A 21,262-nucleotide genomic window follows, 5' to 3' on the forward strand; every position below is an offset into this window, starting at 1 on the left:
GGGGTCCCCATAGGGTTATGGGGTGTTCATAGGGTTATGGGGTGCTCCTGGGGTGCCCCAAGGGTTATGGGGTGCTCAGAGAGCTGTGAGGTGTCCATGGGGTCCCTGTAGGGTTGTGGGGTGCCTGACCAGTGTCTGTAGGATGCTTAGAGAGCCGTGAGGTGTCCGTTGGATCCCTGCAGGATGAGGTGTCTACGGGGTGCTCACAGAGTTGTGGGGTGTCCATGGGGAGTCCCCACAGGGGTTCATGGGGTGCCTGTGAGGTGGCTGTAGGATATTCAAAGGGTGCCCACAGAGCTGTGGAGTGCCCACGGGGAGCCCACAGGGCCGAGGGGTGCCCACGGGGCCTTCACAGAGCTGGGGGGGGGGGGGGGGGGGGGGGGGGGAATGACGTGCCTATGGGACGCTCACCGGGTACCCAGGAGACCGCGACCACCCCGTGTCTCCCATCCAGAGCCAGACCGGGGCGGACCCTGCTGAGCTTCCTGCCGCGTGCGGGCATCTCTACAGCCCCCGCCACGCGCGGCCATGGCGCTCGCCGCTCCTGATTGGCCGTCGGCGCGGCGGGGGGCGGGGGCGAGGGGCGGGGCGGCGCTCTGGGCGGCCGCCGCGCTCTCTCTGGCCCTGGCGGACCGCGAAGATGGCGGCGCCCATGGAGGTGGTGCTGGTGTCGGACGCCGCCGGGGCCGCTGTGCAACTGCTCGGTGTGGGAGCTGCACTCGGGCTCTGCCCTGCCCGGCTACCGCGGCGGCAACAGCGGCCCGCGCGGGCTGGCGCTGCTGGGTGGCGAGCACTTGCTGGGGGCGCAGCTCGGCAAGAGCTACATTAACGTCTGGGAGCTCCAGAGGAAGGTACCGGCGCGGCGGGTGGGCCCGGGGAGGCCTCGGCTCGGGGCGTGGGCGCGGGGACCCCGCGGAGGGAGCCCCTGTCGCGGTGGGGATGTGCCAGGACCCCTTCCCTTGAGATGTCCGATCCGTGTGGTGAGGGCCCCTCGCTCCATAGAGACCCCGGCCTCTGTGAGCAGCCCCCCATGGCCACAGAGACCCCTCATCTCTGTGAGCAGCCCCCCATGGCCACAGAGACCCCTCATCTCTGTGAGCAGCCCCCCATGGCCACAGAGACCCCTCATCTCTGTGAGCAGCCCCCCATGGCCACAGAGACCCCTCATCTCTGTGAGCAGCCCCCCATGGCCACAGAGACCCCTCATCTCTGTGTGCAGCCCCCCATGGGCACAGAGACCCCTCATCTCTGTGTGCAGCCCCCCATGGCCCCTGTCTCCACAGAGACCCCTCATCTCTGTGAGCAGCTCCCCATGGCCACAGAGACCCTTCATCTCTGTGAGCAGCCCCCCATGGCCACAGAGACCCCTCATCTCTATGTGCAGCCCCCCATGGCCACAGAGACCCCTCATCTCTATGTGCAGCCCCCCATGGCCCCCTCACTCCACAGAGACCCCTCATCTCTGCTCTGTGCACTTTCCACCCAAAAGTGGAAGCCCAAATGCAACCAGACAAGCCTCCCTCACCCCCTACAGAACCAAACCCTCTCCCCCCCAGTTATCTGCACCCCACTCCAACTAGGGCAGGAGCAAATACCCCCCTGAGCCCTCCATCCCTGGGGCTCCCATGCTGTGGCTGCAGAGAGCAGCCCGTTGCCTTTGGCACACGCAGCCCCTTTGCTGCCACTGCTCCAGGTGTGTTTTTCCCAGTCCCCCTGAGCTGAGAGGAGCTGCTGTCACACCCACTGCTTGTTCTTCCACCCTCTGAGCTGACATCAGCTTCTCATGGGCTTTTCATCTGTGTTATTTGGGTGTTTTAGGCTGATTCTCTGGGGTTCCACAGCTGCCCCTGGATCCTTTGCCTCTCTCACACCTCCTGCCACGTGTTGCTGGAGCTCTGTGCTTAAAGAAGGATGGAAGGGATCTTACCTTTTTCCTCTGGGGCAAACATGAAGCAACTGCAGCAAACCCAGCAAAATGCTGAGTGATTTGATGTGATTTGTACACGTGGACTGTACCCTTCCATCACCTTCCTCTTTGGTGTTGGCTCCCCAGGCCATGGCTGTGCTCATGGACACAGCTCAGGCACAGGCTGCTTGTGCTACCTCTTCTCCCAAGGGCTGAACTCAACTGGAGCAGAGGTTTTTGTCCCTTCCTCCCATCATCCAGCCTGTACTGAACAGCCACTCTGTTCTTTGTGCCCTCAGGACCAGCTCCAGCAGAAGATCATCTGCCCTGGGCCAGTGACATGCCTGACAGCTTCCCCCAACGGGCTCTACATCTTGGCTGGAGTTGCTGAGAGCATCTACCTGTGGGAGGTATGAAGAGTGGGGATGGAGAGATTCTCATCCTGTGCAGTTAACATGTGTCTGTGTCCCCTCAGCTGTTGGGAAATCCACATCATCTGAGCCCCACGGTGGGCAAAGGCTTTGTGTTGGTGTGGTCTGGCCCCCACCTTGCTCTGAGCTACTGGGGATGGCTCCTGGGCAGCTCACACTCTTCTTCATCCCCCCCAGGCTGCCACTGACCTTCTCAGCCATGAGGGCACACTGCTGGCTCGTGGCAGAAACACAGCACCCAGCTTTCCTTTAGCACTGTTTTAGCCTAACATTTGACTCTTGCCCTGGAGGTCTGCAGAGATGGCTGTGCTGTGCCCTGCTTTTAATCAGCAGTGTGTTTGTGTGGGGGTTACACCACGTTCTGAGCACTTCACCAAGCAAATAAAAGAACAAGCTGATTGTGAGCCTTGGGATTAAACACTGAGATGCCAAACCTGGAAAGCTCTGCATCCTGGGGGATGTTGCTGAACTCCATTGTGTGGGTGGCTCTGTCTTAATTTATCAGTTTGCTTTTCAAAAATGTGGCTTGTGGCAACACTGAGGAGGGGATAAAAGGAGATTCCTCCCAGGAACACTGGGCTGAGGCTGCAGTGAGTGGGAGTTACTCACTCCTGATGCTCTGAGCTGCTCCCTCATCTGCCAGACAAGATCCTTCCTGCTGGCCCTGTGTAAACATTCCTGAGCCTCTGCCTGGGGTGGGTCACAGTCCTGCTGGCAGAGGGAATGGGCACGTTGGAGAGGCTGAGTGCAAGCTGGAAACAGGCTCAAGGAGTTTGTGCCTTCTCTGGGAAACCACTTGTTCTCCCCTGAGCTGCACTTTGGGCTTGTTTTTGTGTAATTCAGAGGATGAGAGGGAGTCAGTTCTTTCATAAAGAGCTTCCTCTGCCTCCTCAGCACCTTCCCCATCTCCAGTGTTGCCTTTTAACAAGCAAAGCTCTGGGTTTAGGGACTCTCTGGGTTTAAGGAGCTCCTCATCCATCTTAAAGCCTCTGTTGCCCTGACACCATGCCAAAGCTCAGCAGCCCCTGGGGCCTCCTGCAGCTTCCACAGCCCCCTGTCCCCATCTCATGAGGTGTTGAGGGACATTACTCTGAGGCATCTTGGTGCTCCTTTCTTCACACTCTCCTGCCCTTTCCCCTTTTTCAGGTCTCCAATGGGAACCTCCTTGCCATCCTGAACCGACACTACCAGGACCTCACCTGCCTCTGCTTCACTGATGACAGCAGCCACTTTCTCTCAGGGGCAAAGGACTGTCTGGCCTTGGTGTGGAACCTTTACAGGTAACAGCAGCCTGGGGGAGGTCTCAGCCCATTGGTAAGGGGCACAGGGAGCACCTGGGTGGAGAATATTAGAGCAAGAGATCAGCCACCACTTCCTAAAGGTGGAATCAGCTCTGACCAAGCCCATGTGTCCAAGCTCATGGTAAAGCCTGTGCCCTCCTTCAGTGGCTCCTCTACTGCTTACCCTCCTACTGCCAGAGACCTTTCTGCTGGTGTGTCTTTGGATTTCCCCAGCCTGTGGCACATGGCCCTGACTTCTTTCCCCTGTTTGACACAGAGCAGATGGTGCCTTTTCCTTGGTAATGGCAGCTGAGGGCTCTGTCTCCTCTGGGCTGAGAAGCTCAGTAGAATCCCAGAATGCTGGGGGCTGGAAGGGCCCTGCAGAGCTGCTCCAGCCCCTGCTCAAGCAGGTTCCCCTGGCTCAGGGGCACAGGAACGTGTCCAGGTGGGGTTGGAAACCTCCTGAGAAGGAGCCTCCACACCCTCCCTGGGCAGCCTGGGCCAGGGCTCCCTCAGTTCAGCACCAAAGGACTTTCTCCTCCTGTGCCAGGGGCACTGCCTGTGTGCCAGCCTGTGCCTGTTACCCCTTGTCCTGCCACTGGCCACCACACACCAAACACTGGCCCCATCCTCCTGACACCCACCCTTTAGGGATTGATCAGCATTGATAAGGGCTCCCCTCAGCCTCCCTGGCCCTGCTGCCCACACTGCCTCCAGCCTCCCTGGCCCTGCTGCCTCCAGGCTGCCATTGACTCTTGCCCACGAGGGCACGTTGCTGCTCATGGTCAGTTTATTATTCCCCAGCACTCCCAGGTCTCTCTCCTGGAGCCACTCTCCAGCAGGTCACCCCCAGCCTGTCCTGGTGCATGGGGTTGTTCCTCCCCAGGAGCAGGACCCTGCCCTTGCCCTTGTTGAACCTCCTGAGGTTCCTGTGTGCCCAGCTCAGCCTGCCCAGCTCTCCCTGATGGGCAGCACAGCCCCTGGTGACCCCCATCCTCACTGTCATGTGTGCTGCAGCTTCTGGATCCTTGGTCCACGCAGCCAGTAGAACCAGCCCAGAGAAAGCTGAGCCTTGCCCAACTTTCCTCACTGCCACATAGCTCTGGCATCCCCAGCATTGCTCCTGCTGCCCTGCCCTGCCACCCTGTCTCTTTGCTCTCCCCTCCAGCGTGCTGCAGGCAGAGCCCTCCCAGATCCCTGACCCTCGCCACGTGTGGTCCCGACACAGCCTCCCCATCACAGACCTGTGCTGTGGCTTCGGAGGGCCCTTGGCACGAGCTGCCACAGCCTCCCTTGACCAGACAGCCAAGGTAAGGCTCGACCTCATCCCACCCAACACAGCCCCAGGGATGTGCAGGCCCCATGGGGTTAAAGCAGAGTTGCTGCTGGGCTGCAGCAAAGGGTTGCAGTGGCTGAATTTCTTGGCTGTCTCTGTGATGACTCAGAGCTGCCAGACCTAATTGCCTCTCCAAATTGCCTCTCCAGACACCAGCAGTTTCTCTGCACCTGCCCTCAGTTGGGCTCTGCTGCTCCACAGTCCTTCTCCTCAGGAATGCTGGGATCAGCTCCTCTGATCTTGTTTTCTCCCCCCTTGCTGATGTCCTTTAGTCTGGAAGGGCAGGGAGCAGAGCAGCCCGTGGCTCACTCCTGCCTGCCTGGGGCCAGGGCAGCCACAGGATGGAGTGAAGGGCTGAACTTGTTGCCTCATGATCACAAAGGTGTCAGCCTTGTGTGGTGCCACAGTTATGTCCTGGACTCAGTTTGCCCACCTGCAGGGAGGAGGGGATGGCAGCACGTGCTGCCAGCTTGGCAGCTCCTTCCCATCCTGCCCCTCGTTCCCTTCTGCCCTTTCACTGCAGCTCTGGGAAGTCTCATCTGGGGAGCTGCTGCTTTCTGTCCTCTTCGACGTGGGGATCATGGCTGTGACTCTGGACCTCTCTGAGTACCACATGTTCTGTGGTGGCATGGATGGATCCATCTTCCAGGTTGACCTCTGTGCCTGGGTGAGTGCAGATCTGCTCACTCCCGCTCCTGACAGACCCTCAGCCCCTGTCACCTCCCTTCCTACACACTTGCCAGAGCAGAGGAGGGCCTGGCTTCCCCTCTGTCTCCTCTGCACCCCTCCTGACACAGTGATAAACCTCCTGCCTTCAGTCTTCCTCAGTTTAAAGCACTCTCTGTCTTCCTTTCCTCGTTTCTGCAGCCAGTCCAGAGAGACAGGACGTTCCAGACAGAGCGAGAGAACGGGAAGATCTTCAAAGGGCACAGGTGAGGGACCAGACATACCTCCTGAACACTTCACTGTGCCCCCACCTGCCCACTTCACCAGTTTCTGTCAGTCCTCAGGTCATCCTTGAGTTTAAACAACACCCTCTTCCCCATTCCAGGAACCAGGTGACGTGTCTGTCTGTGTCCACGGATGGCAGCCTCCTGCTCTCCGGCTCCCACGACGAAACAGTCCGGCTGTGGGACATCCAGAGCAAGCAGTGCCTCAAGACAATGAATCATAAAGGTAGGCATGACCTTATCTCCAGGATCCTTTCCTCCTCAACTGCTAAAGGCCACAGTTGCCTCTTCTGACCCTGCCCTGGGCATTTCAGACAGCTCAGGCGTCCCTCCAACGCCTCTGCCCTTCCTGGAGGTGTGAAGCAAGTAGCAGTGAAATAGCTGGAGTGATGTTTTTGACCTTGCCCAAGTCTGTTCCCAACCCCTCTGTGTGCTGTCAGGGAGTGAGTCATAGTTCTCACCCTGTCACTGAGGACATCCAGGATATCTTCCTCCTTGTTTTCCAAGGGAAGCTGTTGCCCCACACTCACCCAAGGCCTGGGGAGGCACTGAGAGGAGGGGGGTGGTGTGTCTGGAGGACTGTCTCTGTGACCCCAGTGACAAGCACCCATGAGCTCATTAGGCCTGAGGTGAATCCCATCTAAGCAGAGTCATCTGGGATTTCAGTCCAATGGCACTGAAACATCTGCCAACAAACCTGCCCTGGCTCAGGTCAGCCATCAGGTGCCTCGGGGAGATTTAACCCTCCTCTTGCATTTGAGCCATTGCCAAGGGTGAATTTCATACAGCTTTAGAATGGTGGGGGTGGGAAGGGCCCTGCAGAGCTGCCCCAGCCCCTGCTCAAGCAGCTTCCCCTGGCTCAGGGGCACAGGAACGTGTCCAGCTGGGGTTGGAAACCTCCTGAGAAGGAGCCTCCACCCCCTCCCTGGGCAGCCTGGGCCAGGGCTCCCTCACCTCAGCACCAAAGGACTTGCTCCTCCTGTGCCAGGGGCACTGCCTGTGTTCCAGCTTGCCATTGGCCTTCTTGGCCACGAGGGCACGCTGCTGCCTCGTTGATCAACATCCCCAGGTCCTTTTCCACCAGCCAGCTCTCCAGCCACTCAGAGCTGTGCCCTGGGAGCTCTGTGGCTCTCCTGTCCCGCCGCTGCCTCCCCACCCAGCACTGCTTCCCAGCAGGTCCTCATCTCCCTTTGCCCTTGCTCACTGCCTGAGCAGTGACACGAGCCTCCCAGCAAGGTCTGTTCCCTGCTGCTGCCCTGCTCACCCCTGCAGTGCTGTCCCTGAGCCTTTTCCTTCCCAAGGCAGAGATCACACGGGCTTTTCTGCCACAGCTGATGTGACAGCAGCCTCCAGGCTGGTGTGAGGTGCCTCCACTCCCAGAGCTGAGTGGGTGGCTGAGGGGGGGAGGCAAAACCACTGCCCTACCCCCAGGATGGTGCTGCAAATAGATCAGAGGGGTTGTGCTGTGGCTCTGGGCTGGAGGGGAGCGTGGCTGTGCAGGCAGCACAGAGGCAGGGGGCTTTTCCAGCAAGGTTTGCTTGTCCTTGCCAGGGGCAGGCAGGTGGACTGAGAGAAACTGAGCTGTGACTGTGCTGGGCAAGGCAGGGCTGCTGCTGCTCACCCAGCGTGGCTGGCACTGCTCTGAGGGGAAGCAGGAGACCTCTGGGATGAAGCTGGCAACCAGCAGCCCTCAGTTCTCTTGCCAGCACTGCCCCAGAATCCCTCCAGGCCTCGGTTCCCATCCCATCCTGTGAGCTCCAGCCTCTTCTCTGCAAACACCTCATGGCACAGAACATCCCTGAGGGCTCACTCCTGCAGAGCCACCCCAGGCACACTCCAGTGTTGGAATCCAGATTGTTTCTTCTCCCCCAGTGGAGTCCAGTCCCTCTGCCCACACTGGCTGGGGGTTGCCCAGTCATGCCCAGCCATCTGGTTGCCCAGATGGTCTTGGAGGGACTCACATGTGCACCAGGGCTTTGGAGCAGCTGCAAGGCGAGGTCTGTGCCTGGATGGTGACCAGATCTGGGATCTGTGGGCTAGTCTGTGAGGCTTTCTCCTCTCCACAGTAATCTCTCTAGTAGATACTTCCATAAGAAGCAGCAAGTTTGGTCTTTAGGGAGGGAGCAAGAGCAAAACCAGGGTTTGTTACAGCAAAGGGCTGGCAAAGAGCAGCTTCTGGACAGAGCAACTGGAGAAGCTTTTGGATTGCCAGTGGGATCCAGCCCCAAGTCCTGAGAAGGTCAGGCTTTGGAGGGAGCCCTTGGCTGCTCAGGGGTGCTTTTGCTCATCTCCTCTGCAGAAACTGAAAGCCTCAGGTGGCTGTGAGCAGCTCTGGGTCCCCCCCAGCCCGGGCTCCCTCCCTCATCCTCCCCCTTCCCTGCTGCCGGGCGGGTGCTGCAGCAGCCTCAGCTGCATCTGGATCCTTTTAACCTTTCCTGTTGAGTTCAGCCAGGGGGAAAGATGGATGGTGGGGGGTTTATGAGCCACCCTGCTTGCACAGGAGCCTGTTGGGCTACTGGAGGTGTGTGTGGGGCTGAGGGGTGAGGCTGTGTGGGAAGAGCCTCGGGGTGTGGGGGGCAGCGGTGGGTGGAGCAGGAGTTGGGAAGGGAGGGTGAAGGGAACTGCTGCCAGCAAGCAGCAGCCTGTGTGGGCAAATGCAGTAATTAAAGCACTCTGCCAAAGGAAGAGTGTGTGTGATGGATCATTGCAGGAGGCAGCAGCTGATGGAGGGATGGCTCTGCAGAGGAGAGCCCAGGGTGCAGAGCTGGTCCCCACGGCCCAGGGTGAGGATTGGGACACTGGGGTTGTGCTCTCTGTCCTCAGGGCAAGAGGCAAAGCCACTGGAGGGCAAAGATTATGATGCAAACACACAGAGAAACTGAGGGTGAGAGAGGTGAGGAGCTTGTAAGGAGTCCCACAGCAATTAGGAGCAGCAACCTTCACCCCAAAACAGTTCCTCTTCAGTGCTGCCTTGTCATAGGTGTTTCTGGGCACAAGGTGTTTCCATCCTAAAGAGATCACTAAATGGTGGCTCATTATTACCTTGTTTTTTGCCTCCCATCTTTTGGTGCATTACAGTTGAGCAGCTCAGGGGGCTGCAGGCAACACAAGAATCATTACACCTTCGTGTAAGATCCTCCTGAAATAGATGTATCGTGTCAGTGCCATTCAGTGATGCTTATCCAGGGGGCTTTGAACCACTCCATGGTAAAACCAGACCCATCACAGGCCAGAAAGACAGAAACTGTTGACTTGAAGTGGTTTGCAAGGGGGAAAAAACCCCCAGAACCCCTTTCATCTGGACAGAGATTCCAAGCTGTTGTGTGAAGGAGTTCATTCAGGGTGATCACCTCATTGTGCCATCCAAAGCTGGAGCATGTTTCACAGACAAGGGCTGCAAGGGACCTGGAAAGCTCCTCCAGTCCAACCCCTCTGCCACAGCAGGACCACCTAGAGCAGGTCACACAGGAACTCATCCTGCCTTGATGTGCCATTGGTGTCAGCTCCAGGAGGCCCATCAGTCCCTAGAGGAAAGGAGCCTGGCTTATCAGGTGTGGGGGGGGGGTGATACATGTCGTGTGTAAGAGTCTTCTTCTCCTCTCCCCATCCCAGGTCCAGTCACAAATGCCTTCATAGTGCTGGCCCCAGCCAACATGTTCAACCCTGATGGGAAACCCAGTGTGCCCCTGCCCAAGTTCAGCAGGCACCTGCATGGCACCGAGAGCAGCGATGAGCAGGGCAGCGAGGGCGTGACGCTGCGCCTGGGGCTGCACCAGCAGGTACTGGGGAGGGGGAGGGAGGGGAGGGGAGGGGATGGGGGAGGCTCTGTGGTGGAGGGTGCAGGATTTCTCCTCCAGGCAGAGCAGTGGAGTTCTGATGTTCATTCGTGCTGCTCAGGGCCTGGTGCAGGGCAGTGGGACCCTGCCCTTGTGCTCCCTCACCTGGCTGGTGGGTCACAGAGTCAAAGAGTCATTTGTGTTGGCAAAGCCCCTGAAGCTGCTGCAGCCCCAGCCCTCCCCTCACCCTGCCCAGCCCAGCACTGACCCACAGCCCTCAGCACCTCAGCTCAAGGGCTCTGGGATCCCTCCAGGGCTGGGCACTCCCCCAGCTCCCTGGGCAGCCTGGCACAGGGGTGACACCCCTCTCAGGGAAACAGTTCTGCCTCAACTCCAACCTCAACCTCCCCTGGGGCAACTCCAGCCCATTTCCTCTTATTCTTTGTCCTGCTGGCCCTGTGCTGGCTCTGCTGTCCCACCATGGCTGTCCCTCAGGCCTGGTGTGGCTTTACCTGGGCAAGGGGTATCCCACAGCCTCGCTGTGTGCCACGACACTGCATCCCCTGACCTCTGCCAGCAGTCCCTGAGCTCCTCTCCTCTGTCAGCATCAGTCCCCAGGCAGGTGACAGCCCTGCCATGGCTGATGGCCGAGCTCCCTGGCAGGGAGGTTGCAGCCAGTCCAGGAGGGGCTGTTTCAGGGCCAGCTCAGGGGCTGCTTTGGCAGTTGTCAGCCCTGCAGTCACTCAGGCTCCTCCAGCTCTGCCTGTGGTGGCCCTTCCCAAGGGGGCTGTTGGTCCCTGCACACAGAGCTGGTGTTTTGGGAAGGGGCCCCAGGCTCTGTGGGTGCCACAGGATGGGCAGCACCCCACTGGAGGCTCTGCTGGGTTTATCCCTCAGGGCTGGGGGGGGGATTCTTTGCCCACCCCAGTGGGAAGTTGGCTTTTCTGTGTCAGTCACTTCTGCCTGGTCCCTGCAGGACTCTGGGGAGAGCTACCTGGAGAAGGCTGAGAAGATGTACTCACAGATGTACTCGACAAGGGAGAAGGTGAGATGGGGAAACACCTCCCTGGCTACAGACCCCTCGTGGCCTCTGTCCAGCTGAGCCTGTGCAAGCTGGGAATCAGAAATCATTTAGGTTGGCAAACACCTTGCAGCTCCCTGAGTCCACCCCCTCCCCTCACCCTGCCAAACACCACCACCAACCCATGGCCCTCAGGGATGGGGATGGGGGGGAAGGAGCCCTGGGCTCTGTGGTGGTGAAGGCAGGGAGGGGCTGTGGTTTGAGGAGGGGAGAGGATGGAAAGGTTGGAGATTTGCTGCCGTTGTGGGGGAGCAGCCAGCACTCTCCAGAGGCACAACCCAGGTAGCTGATGCTCTTCTGTTTGGCTTGTTTTTTAACCTGTCTCAGAACCTGATGGGAGACCAGGAGCATCTGACCATCCAGGTGAGCGAGCTGGAGGAGGAGGTGAGCACCCTCCGGAAAATCAACAAGAACCTCTTTGACTTCTCTGCTCGTATCATCACCAAACCAACCAAATGAAGAGGCACCCCCTACCCTCACAGCCCTCTGCCTCTCCCTGCCCAGGCTCCTGGGGCTGTGCCAGCCCACCCGTGGGCACCTGCAGACTGTGCAGCCCGTGGCACACGCCGCAGCGTCTACCCCCTGGCTCTAGGGGTCCTGCCGTGCTCAGGGACCGACGGGAGCTCCGTGGAGGGGGGCGATGCTCGACACAGGGACCGTTTCCAACCCCCCCAACACACACACACATACACACACACACACAACCCCGATTTGCTGCCGGGTGCCAGCGGGGGCAGAGTGGAGCCAGGGCTGCGGGGGGGAGGGAGGAGCATCGCCGGCGCTGAGGGAGGGGTTTCAGGACACAGCTCCGACTCTTTCCCAGTCTCTTCCCTTGGGCTCTTTTTTTGTGTTGCTTTTCGTTCCTTACCCCTGCGGTGCAGACAGAAAAGCTGGGGTTTCTCTTCGTACCTGTTGGAGATTGGATGTTGGAGCCTCCCTTTGTGCCCATCCCACCTTGGGAAGCGCTGCTCACCGTCGCCCCTCACAGACAGGATCCTGCTGGGGGCTTGGCTGGGGTCGGTGCAAGCTGGGCAGCTCGTGGAAGGGGGGGCTGCCCGGGACGAGGAGGGGTCCCTGAGCTACTAAAGCTGAAGACAGGAGCTCTCCACACACACACACACACACACTCTGCCCCATCCCTCCATCCTGCTGCTCCGGAGGGCAGGGGGCCGTGGCTGTGGGCTCAGCCTGTGGTGGGCTGACTCCTCTGGGGAGGGGCTGTGGGGGGAAGGGGGGAGGGGGCAGCAAGGTGCTATTTCCAGTCTCGTTGAGTTGACAATTTATATATATTTGGATCCAGCTCCTTTTGTTTTCAGGGTGGTGTGGGGAAGGGCCTTTTGTATTGTCACGAGCATGGCAGTGGGGGGTGTGGGCTTTGTTTAGGTTTATTTTTTACATAAAAGATTTGTTTTTTTATAGTGAAAGATGCTCTGAGGTGGGTGGTTTATTACTATTATTATTAAGCACCTCCCTCAGGTCCCAGTAACCCCCCAGCACTGAGGGCAGTGGGAACACCCTGTGCTGGCCCAGGGAAGCCACACTGCTCACTCCTCTTTGCCCCACAGGGATCTCAGGGCATCACAGGGATCTCTGTCCCCCTCCAAACCCTGTTTCACACACTTGATGTAAAGTGCACTTGGATAACCCAACCAGGCTCTGGCCAGCTCACTCTGGGAATGCTTTTAGCTTAATAACCACTGTGGCTCCTGACTCCTCACTCCCCTCCTTCCTCCTCCTCCTTGGATCCACACAAAGCAGCTGCAGCGGGAGCCTGTGCCAGGGGCAGGGGGCAGGGAGAGTGTGTCCCAGCAGGAGAGCAGCAGCCTGCTCCCCAGACCCCAGCCCTCCCTCCCAATTGACCCCAACGCTCTCCCAGTTACCCCAGTGGGGTTGGTGGAGGATGGGAGCTTCCCTGTGAGCCCCCTGCTCTGCTGCACCCTGAGAGGGAGCCAAGATTTGGGGAGCATTTCATGCCAAAAGCTGTTTCCCCACCTCCCCAACCCCTGCCCAGGTCTGTGGGTGCTGTGACACCTTTATCCCTGAGGGATGGAGCTCCCAAGGCTCGTGGCTCTGACTCTGCACCCTAACTGAGGGGCCAACAGCAGCTCCCTGTGCCCTGGCAGGGTTTGCTCTGCTGCCTCCCCGGGCCCATCTCTGCAGGGGGAATTCATTAGCCATGACTCATTCCATTTAGCTGGTGGTCAGTATTGTTTTGCCAGCTGCCGTTTGGCTCCGTTGCTCTTTCCTATTAATTTCTCGAGGCTCTTGTCTCCCGTCTGTGCTCAGCTGGGGGTGAGGAGCCCCCAGCTCCTCCGTGTCCCCGCTGAGGATGAGGAGGGTGACCCCACACTCCTGCCCTCCGGAGGAAGGCTGCAGAGCTGCTGCGTGGCCGGATGGGCTGGGAGGAGCCCGTGGCCACTCGCCCCTTCCCCGTGCAGCGGGACCCCCGGATTCTGAAGCTGTGGCTGGGTTTGGGGAGGACCCCGTCGTGGCCTTTACCGGGGAGGGAGGGGCGGGGAGGGGGAGTTTAAGGCTCCGAGCGCGGCTCGCACCGCGCTGGGGGCTTTGCCCGGGCAGCAGTGGGGAGGATGATGATGAGGAGGAGGAAGGTCCCGGTGGTCCAGAGGCAGATGGTGGGAAGCGGGTGGGTGTCCTGTGCCGGGACACCGTGTGCTGCCTCCCGGGAGTCCCCGCGCTCGCAGCACCGGGCGGGGCGGCGGAGGGGGGAGGCGGGGGCGAGAGCCCGTCGGGCGAGCGGAGGCCGGGGGGGGGCGCCGCGGGAGTCCCCGGCGTGACCCACCGCACGGCGGGGGCTGCGGGCGCCGCGCGGAGCGGGGACGGGACCCAGCTCCGTGTGCGGAGCCCGGCGGGGCTCCCTGCCCGCTCCCCGGCGCCACCCGCACCTCGGGGCCGCTCCCGCCTCCCACCCCCCGCCCCGTCCCGCCGCCCCCGCCCGCCCGGAGCCGCCCCCCGTCCCGCCCCGGCGGGGCTCAGAGCGGCGGGGCCGGCGCGGGCGCCGCTGCGGGGCCCATGGCGGGGCTGCGGGCGCTGTGGCTGCTGGCGGCGCTGGGCGCGGCGGGGGGACACCCGCAGCCGTGCCGCGTCCTGGCCCGCGCCGGCCCCGCCGTGCGCCTCGGGGCGCTGCTGCCGCCGCCCGCCCCCGCCCGCGCCCGGCTCCGCGCCGCGCTCCGGACGGCCGCCGGCCCCGGGGAGGGTCCTGGCGGGGGTCCCGGCTCCGGAGGGGCGGCGTTGCCCTACAACCTCAGCCTGGAGGTGGTGGCGGGAGCCCCGGCGGCGCGGGACCCCGCGTCGCTGGCGCGGTGGCTCTGCGGGGCGCTGGTGGTGCGCGGGGTGGTCGCCGTCCTGGCTCTGCCCCGCTCCCGCCGGGAGCTGCTCCAGCTCGATTTCCTCGCCGCCGCCCTCCAGATCCCCTTCGTCAGCCTCCTCGACGCCCGCGGGCCGCTGCCCTTCAGACCGCAGGTAGGACCCGCAGCCGCTCCCGCACCGGCCGGCGCCCCGGCCCCGCTCCCGTCCCCGCGTGCCCGACCGGCTCCATCCCTGCTCCTATCCCGATCCTTGTCCTGGCTCCAGTCCGGGCTCTATCCCGGGGGTTCCCCTCCCGGCTCCGTCCCGGTTCCCATCCCGTTCCTCATCCCAGCTCTATTCCAGCCCTTCATCCTCCTTGTATCCCGGCTCCATCCCAGCACCATCCCGACTCCATCCCGGCACCACCCCGGCTCCCATCTCAGCCCAATCCCACTCCCATTCCCACCTCCATCACAGCTCTATCTGGACCCGATCCTGGGTCTATCCCGGCCTCATTCGGGGCCTCATCCTGGCTCTATTCTGTTCCCCATCACAGCTCGATCCCAGCCTCCCCCTGCTCCCCGTTCCAGCCCCAGCCTGTCTCTAGCTCAGCTCTATCCTGGCTCCATCCCAGCCCCCATCTCATCTCTCCCCTGGCCTCCTGCCCGACTCTATCCCAGCCCGATCCCAGCCCCTAAGCCAAGGCAACTTCCCTGGCTCCCCTGGCAGCCCTGCACCTCCCCAGCCCCGGGCTCAATCCCAGCCCTGCGCCCTTGGGGATGGATTTGTCCCTCTCCTTTCCCTCGACCTGTCTCACCTCACGGGGCTGTGTTGCATTTGAGCCCCTCCATGTGTGCACTGACCCCAGGCTGTGCCTGGGCTGAGGTGACTCCTCTCCTGGCACATGGCAAAGCCGCGGCTGCCCGTGTCCCACTGGCCCCTCCCAGGGATGCTCGAGGAGGTGGGACCTGCTCAGGCTGCGCTGCCCTCCACGAGTGCTCCTCTGCTCTGTCCTTGGAGCTCATGGGCTGCAGGGAGCGAGCGTGAGCCGTGGGCAGGGGATGCCACAACCCACTGCTGGGGTGGCCAAGAGCCTCCTCAGCCAGGGGGTCCCATGGGGTCTCCTCCCCCAGGCTCTCCTCTTGGTCCTTGGGCATCCTTCTGGCTCAGGAGCGGGCACGTGGGTGCTGGGTGGGCAGACTGGGGCAACCATGTCCCCAGGCTGGTGGGGCTGGGAGGGGGCAGGGAGTGTGGGGTGGCTCCAGGGTGAGAGGGACAGGGCAGCTGAGCCCAGGGCTGGCAGGACCCTGCCAGCTGCTGCCTCCAGGCTCTTCCCAGGGGCAGGAGCAGGGCAGGGGGACAGCCACAACCCCTGTCTGTCAGCAGAGCCCTTTCCACTTCCACATGGACCAGCAGATCTCGCTGGAGACGCTGGTGGACCTGCTGGTGAGCGTCCTGCAGGCCAACGACCGGCAGGAGACCAGCCTGGTGCTGTGCCACCCCTGGGATGTGTCCGGCTTCCTCGGCCTCTGGGCCCAGCGCTCCCAGCTCTTCCTCCGCACCGTCCTGGACCTCGGCTACCTGGATGAGGCCAGGGCCAGCCGCTCCCTCCGGCAGCACCGGCAGCGCTTCAGCTCCCTCTCCAGCCCCGTGCTGCTGCTGGGCTGCGACCTGCGGCGCGCTCGCCTGGTCTTCGGGGCGCTTGAGGAGTTGGGGCTGCAGCCACACGACTTCCACTGGATGCTGGGCTCCCCGCTCAGCGCTGGCGACCTGCAGACCCAGGGGCTGCCCCTGGGGCTGATGGCCTACGGGGAGGTTGAGCGGCCACCGCTGGAGCTGTTGGTGCAGGACGTGGTGGGCTTGGTGTCCCGCGCCGTCGGCAGCGCCGCCCGCGTCCGCCCCGACCTGGCTCTGCTGCAGACGATGAACTGCGGCGACGGGCAGCGGCCGGGCAGCGAGTCCTCGGGGCTCTTCCTTTCCCGGTAAGGGATGTGCCGTAGGTGCCACTCCCCCATTTCCATCATATCGGCCCCAGCCCTGGGATGGGGTGAGGGCAGAGCTGGGGGAACCCAGGGCTCAGCGCACAGAGCCCAGTGCAGTCCCTGCTGTGTGCAGCCAGTGCTGGGGGGGCTCAGCTCCTCCCCAGCTCCCTCTTCCTCCCCTGGACGTGACATGTGCTAACTGCACAGGGGGGGATGTGTCACTTCAGATGTCCCTAATGCTGCCCGAGCACAGTTGCTCTATAAATATTAACACCACTTGGCCCTGCCAGTACAGGGAGCTGCGGGGCAGCGGGGCCAGATCCTGCCGCACCTCCCTGCCCTTGTCTGTGCCCGAGAGAACAGATTCAGCTCCTGGCACCGTGTCCTTTGGCCCCTCAATATCACCCAGAGCCCGTGGTACCGGCCATGACACCCTCCCCCCCGCCAGGTTCTTGGCCAACGCGTCCTTCCACGGCCGGACGGGGCCGGTGCGTGCGGAGAACACGACGCTGGTGCGGCCGGAGCAGCGGTTCCGCATCTGGAGCCTGCGGAGGGACCCTCGGGGGGAACCCGCCTGGGTGACGGTGGGGACGTGGCAACACGGCAAACTGGAGCTGGAGGAGGGCGCGTGGCGCAGCCGGGGCCGGCACAAGAACCCCGGCGAGGAGGGTGGCGGAGCCCGCGCCAGGCTGCGGGTGGTGACGCTGGTGGAACATCCCTTCGTCTTCACCAGGGAGGCCGACGAGGACGGGAGTTGCCCGGCCGGGCAGCTCTGCCTGGACCCCGGCACCAACGACTCGGCGGTGCTGGACGCCCTCTTCCAGGAGCTGAGCGCCGGCAACGGCTCGGTGCCGCGGGCGTACAGGAAGTGCTGCTACGGCTACTGCATCGACCTGCTGGAGAAGCTGGCGGAGGACGTGCCCTTCGACTTCGAGCTCTACATCGTGGGCGATGGGAAATACGGGGCGTGGAAGAACGGGCGCTGGACGGGGCTGGTGGGGGACCTGCTGAGCGGCACGGCACACATGGCCGTCACCTCCTTCAGCATCAACTCGGCTCGGAGCAAAGTCATCGACTTCACCAGCCCCTTCTTCTCCACCAGCCTGGGCATCCTGGTGAGGACCAAGGACACGGCGTCGCCCATCGGGGCCTTCATGTGGCCCTTGCACTGGACCATGTGGGTGGGCATCTTCGTCGCCCTGCACACCACCGCCCTCTTCCTCACCCTGTACGAGTGGAAGAGCCCCTACGGCATGACCCCCCACGGCCGCAACCGCATCAAGATCTTCTCCTACTCCTCAGCCCTCAACCTCTGCTACGCCATCCTCTTTGGGCGCACCGTGTCCAGCAAGACCCCCAAGTGCTGCACCGGCCGCTTCCTCATGAACCTCTGGGCCATCTTCTGCCTGCTGGTGCTCTCCAGCTACACGGCCAACCTGGCTGCTGTCATGGTGGGGGACAAGACCTTTGAGGAGCTTTCGGGCATTCATGACCCAAAGGTAGGAGAGAGTCCGGGCTGCTTCAGGTGGGGTGAGGTCAGGGTAGAGCTGAGGTCCGGGGGAAGGGAGCTGGGGGGGGTAGTGTGTCGTCCTTGCTGCACTTGCCCTGCTGGGATGAACGTGAAAGGTCTCCTCAGCCTCAGCCCTGCAGTAGAATCACAGAATCATTTTGGTTGGCAATGCCCTCACCAAGTCCAGCCCCGTTCCTCACACTGCCACAGCCACCATGGCCCTCAGCAGCTCATCCAACCAGTACGTCCAGGGATGGGGACTCCCCTCACCTTCCCTGGGCAGCACACTCCAACATTTAATAACCCTCTCAATGTAAAAGTTCTTCCTAAGGACACCCTCCTGAGGCTGTGGGAATCCTGCCAGGCCACCAGGAAGCTTTGTCCTCCCCCACTCTGGTGTTTAATCCTGGCCTGAGCTCCAGAGCAGGGAAAAGATGAGCCAGGTTCCCTCTGGGGCAGGGAGGGGAGTGTGTGTGTGGCTCTTTGCCAGTCACAAGAGCTGCCCAGACCCCCTCCCCACCTGAAGCTGTGTGTCTCCAGCTTGCTGAGGGCTGGTTCCTCCTGGGCTGGGGGTGCTGATGCTCTGGTGCCTCCTTCCAGCTGCATCACCCCTCGCAGGGCTTCCGCTTTGGCACGGTGTGGGAGAGCAGTGCTGAGGAGTACATCAAGAAGAGCTTCCCGGAGATGCACGAGTACATGCGGCGCCACAGCGTCCCCACCACCCCTGCCGGCGTCACCATGCTCAAGTGAGCGGTGGGGAGGGCATGGGGAAGGGGATTGTCTCTCCTTTTACCCCTCCCAGGACACGTTTTGCCCCAGACTGTGCACCCCCATCCCACACTTGTGTCCCCTAACCTTGGAGGGAGGGGAGTTGGGTGGAGGGGACCTGAGGAGATGAGGTATGAGCAAAAGCTGTGGGACCTGGGGCTGTTCAACTGGAGAAGGCTGAGGGGAGCCTCATTAGCACTTTAAGTATTTAAAGTGTGGGTGTCAGGAGGAGGGGGGACATTTTCTGTAGTGCCCAGTGGCAGGACAAGGGGTAACAGGCACAGGCTGGCACACAGGCAGTGCCCCTGGCACAGGAGGAGCAAGTCCTTTGGTGCTGAGGTGAGGGAGCCCTGGCCCAGGCTGCCCAGGGAGGGTGTGGAGGCTCCTTCTCAGGAGGTTTCCAACCCCACCTGGACACGTTCCTGTGCCCCTGAGCCAGGGGAAGCTGCTTGAGCAGGGGCTGGGGCTGGAGCAGCTCTGCAGGGCCCTTCCAGCCCCACCATGCTGGGATTCTGTGACCCTGGGGAAGGGAGGAACAGCCCCTTTCCCTAAGGGTTGCCTTGCACTGGTGCAGGACAGAGCCCCCCAAGCTCAACGCCTTCATCATGGACAAGTCACTGCTGGACTACGAGGTCTCCATTGACTCTGACTGCAAACTGCTCACCGTGGGCAAACCCTTCGCCATAGAAGGTCTGGGGGGGGATGGTCTGTGCTGGGAGAGGGTGGGACGGGTGACTCCTGCATGTACTTACACGTGTGTGTGCTGGGGCTGGGGCCATGGCTGTGCAGGGTGAGCTCCTGCTCCATGGTGGGCACTGGGGGCTGTGTCCCCCCTCCCACCCCAGCCACTGTTGTTCTCCCCTGTCCTGGCTGGGGTCAGGCTACGGCATCGGCCTCCCCCAGAACTCTCCTCTGACCTCCAACGTCTCCGAGTTCATCAGTCGCTACAAGTCCTCGGGGTTCATCGACCTCCTGCATGACAAGTGGTACAAGATGGTGCCCTGTGGCAAACGCGTCTTCGCCGTCACAGAGGTGCTTGAGGGGGGCTCTGAGGGGGAGAGTCTGGTTCCCTCCCCCTTTCCCTGAGCCTGATCAACATCCCTCCTCTCCTCCTCCTCCCTGCAGACCCTGCAGATGGGCATCTACCACTTCTCGGGGCTCTTTGTGCTGCTGTGCATCGGGCTCAGCGGCTCCCTGCTCACGTCCCTGGGGGAACACGTCTTCTACCGCCTGGTCCTGCCCCGCATCAAGCGCAAGAAGAAATTCAACTACTGGCTGCACACGAGCCAGGTGGGAACAGGCTCACCCAGCACCCAAAAGACCCTCCTAGAATCACAGAATCCTTTGGTTGGCAAAGCCCCTGAAGCTGCTGCAGTCCCAGCCCTCCCCTCACCCTGCCCAGCCCAGCCCTGACCCACAGCCCTCAGCACCTCAGCTCCAGGGCTTTGGGATCCCTCCAGGGCTGGGCACTCCCCCAGCTCCCTGGGCAGCCTGGCACAGGGGCTCACACCCCTCTCAGGGAAACAGTTCTGCCTCAGCTCCAACCTCAACCTCCCCTGGGACAGCTTGAGGCTGTTTCCTCTTGTCCTGTCACTTGTTACTGGGGAGGAGACTGACCCCTCACCTCACTGCAACCCCCTTTCAAGTAGTTGCAGAGAGCAGCACCCAGTGCCTCTGCTCCCTCGTCACTTCCACCATCCCTGCCCCCCTCCAGCCCTTGACCATCACCCCCCACCCCTGTAACCCGCTGGACCATCACCCCCATCTCACTCCTCCCCACAGAAGATCCACCGGGCTCTGAACACGGGCACGGAGGAGCAGAAGAGGCAGCAGCTGAGCTCGGAGCAGAGGTACGGCCGGGGCCGGGCTCCGCTCTCCTGCCCGTGGGCACCCTCCGAGCCCCGGGGCAGGGCCAGGACAGACCCTCCCCACCATCAGCTCAACCCTTCTCCCCCGAAGGGCCGAGCTGCGGGCGCCGGCGGGGGAGCAGCCCTGGAGCGTGCTGCGGAAGGAGGTGAGACGGGTTCGCTTCCAGCTGGACACAGCCCCGGCCGAGGGCTCCCCGAGACACCCCGGGAACGGGCGTGCGCCGCGGCCCCCGGGCACGGCGGCCGACGAGAGTGAGCTGCGGGAGCTGGAGGAGAAGATCCAGGAGATGCGGGAGCAGCTGCGTGCGGCCCTGGCCAGGAAAAGCGAGCTGGTGGCAGCGCTGGGCACGGCCAGGAGCAGCCGGGCGCTGCCCGAGCCGGCAGCCGCGCAGGAGCCGCCGCAGCGCAGGTGACGTGCGACGGGGGGCCCGGGACAATGCTCGGCCCCCAAACCAGCCCGTCGGGGTGGCTGAGCGGGGAGCTGGCGGGGACAGACCCCCCCTCCCCGGTCGGAGGAGGGATGGAAGGAGAAGGGCCGGTGCTGGGGAGGGTCCTGGGGCTGCCTCCCTTGCCCAGCACTGGGCATTCGGCTCCTCCCGCAGGCCGTGGGGGTTAAACTGCAGCAGCAGCCTTTAGAGGGGGGATTCTTTGGGGGGTTATTTTGGGGCAGGTGGCGGGTGCAGCTGAGACAGAGGCTGTGGCCGAAGCAGGACGCAGCGCAGCCCCCTCCCCTTCCCCCTGCGGGCAGCTCCCTCGGCCCCGCCGCGTTTTTAAACCGTGTAAATAAAGGTGGAGAAAACAGAAGCGTCGCCTTTTCCCTTCCAGCTGCATCCTCAATGCAGCAAAAGCCTGGGGCCAGGGTAACCCATCCCTCCCTCCTCCTCCGCGGGCAAGTGCCAGCCCAACCCGGCCCAGCCCCACCGCGGGGCAGGGGCGAGGAGGAGGAGGAGGAAGAGTAGCCCTCGGCTCTCGGCAGAAGCAGCTGCAGGGCTCCCTCACACCGGGGAGAGAGCTGAGCCAGCCCAGGGGGAGGGTGCAGCGAGATCCTCCCCCAGCCCTTCCCCTCAC

General features: G+C 62.3%; 2 protein-coding genes across 2 annotated transcripts; both read left to right on the top strand.

The window, feature by feature from the left end:
* The first annotated feature begins 640 nt into the window (after positions 1 to 640).
* Positions 641 to 11,962, top strand: WDR18 (WD repeat domain 18). The gene is given in 11 exon segments (XM_062015116.1): positions 641 to 682; positions 684 to 851; positions 2,206 to 2,316; positions 3,484 to 3,617; positions 4,786 to 4,927; positions 5,477 to 5,620; positions 5,821 to 5,885; positions 6,005 to 6,129; positions 9,516 to 9,682; positions 10,656 to 10,724; positions 11,088 to 11,962. Coding segments are annotated over 11 exon segments (1,299 nt in total). The 3' UTR covers positions 11,220 to 11,962.
* A 1,828-nt stretch (positions 11,963 to 13,790) lies between these two features.
* Positions 13,791 to 20,798, top strand: GRIN3B (glutamate ionotropic receptor NMDA type subunit 3B). Its single transcript, XM_062015077.1, has 10 exons — positions 13,791 to 14,214; positions 14,254 to 14,279; positions 15,453 to 16,048; positions 16,497 to 17,547; positions 18,159 to 18,304; positions 18,901 to 19,016; positions 19,207 to 19,358; positions 19,452 to 19,616; positions 20,109 to 20,176; positions 20,286 to 20,798. Exons 1-10 carry the CDS (start codon positions 13,791 to 13,793, stop codon positions 20,605 to 20,607), a joined length of 3,066 nt encoding a protein of 1,021 aa, XP_061871061.1. The 3' UTR covers positions 20,608 to 20,798.
* Positions 20,799 to 21,262: the final 464 nt, after the last annotated feature.

Source organism: Colius striatus, chromosome 25, assembly GCF_028858725.1.
Source record: "Colius striatus isolate bColStr4 chromosome 25, bColStr4.1.hap1, whole genome shotgun sequence".
NCBI lineage: Eukaryota > Metazoa > Chordata > Aves > Coliiformes > Coliidae > Colius > Colius striatus.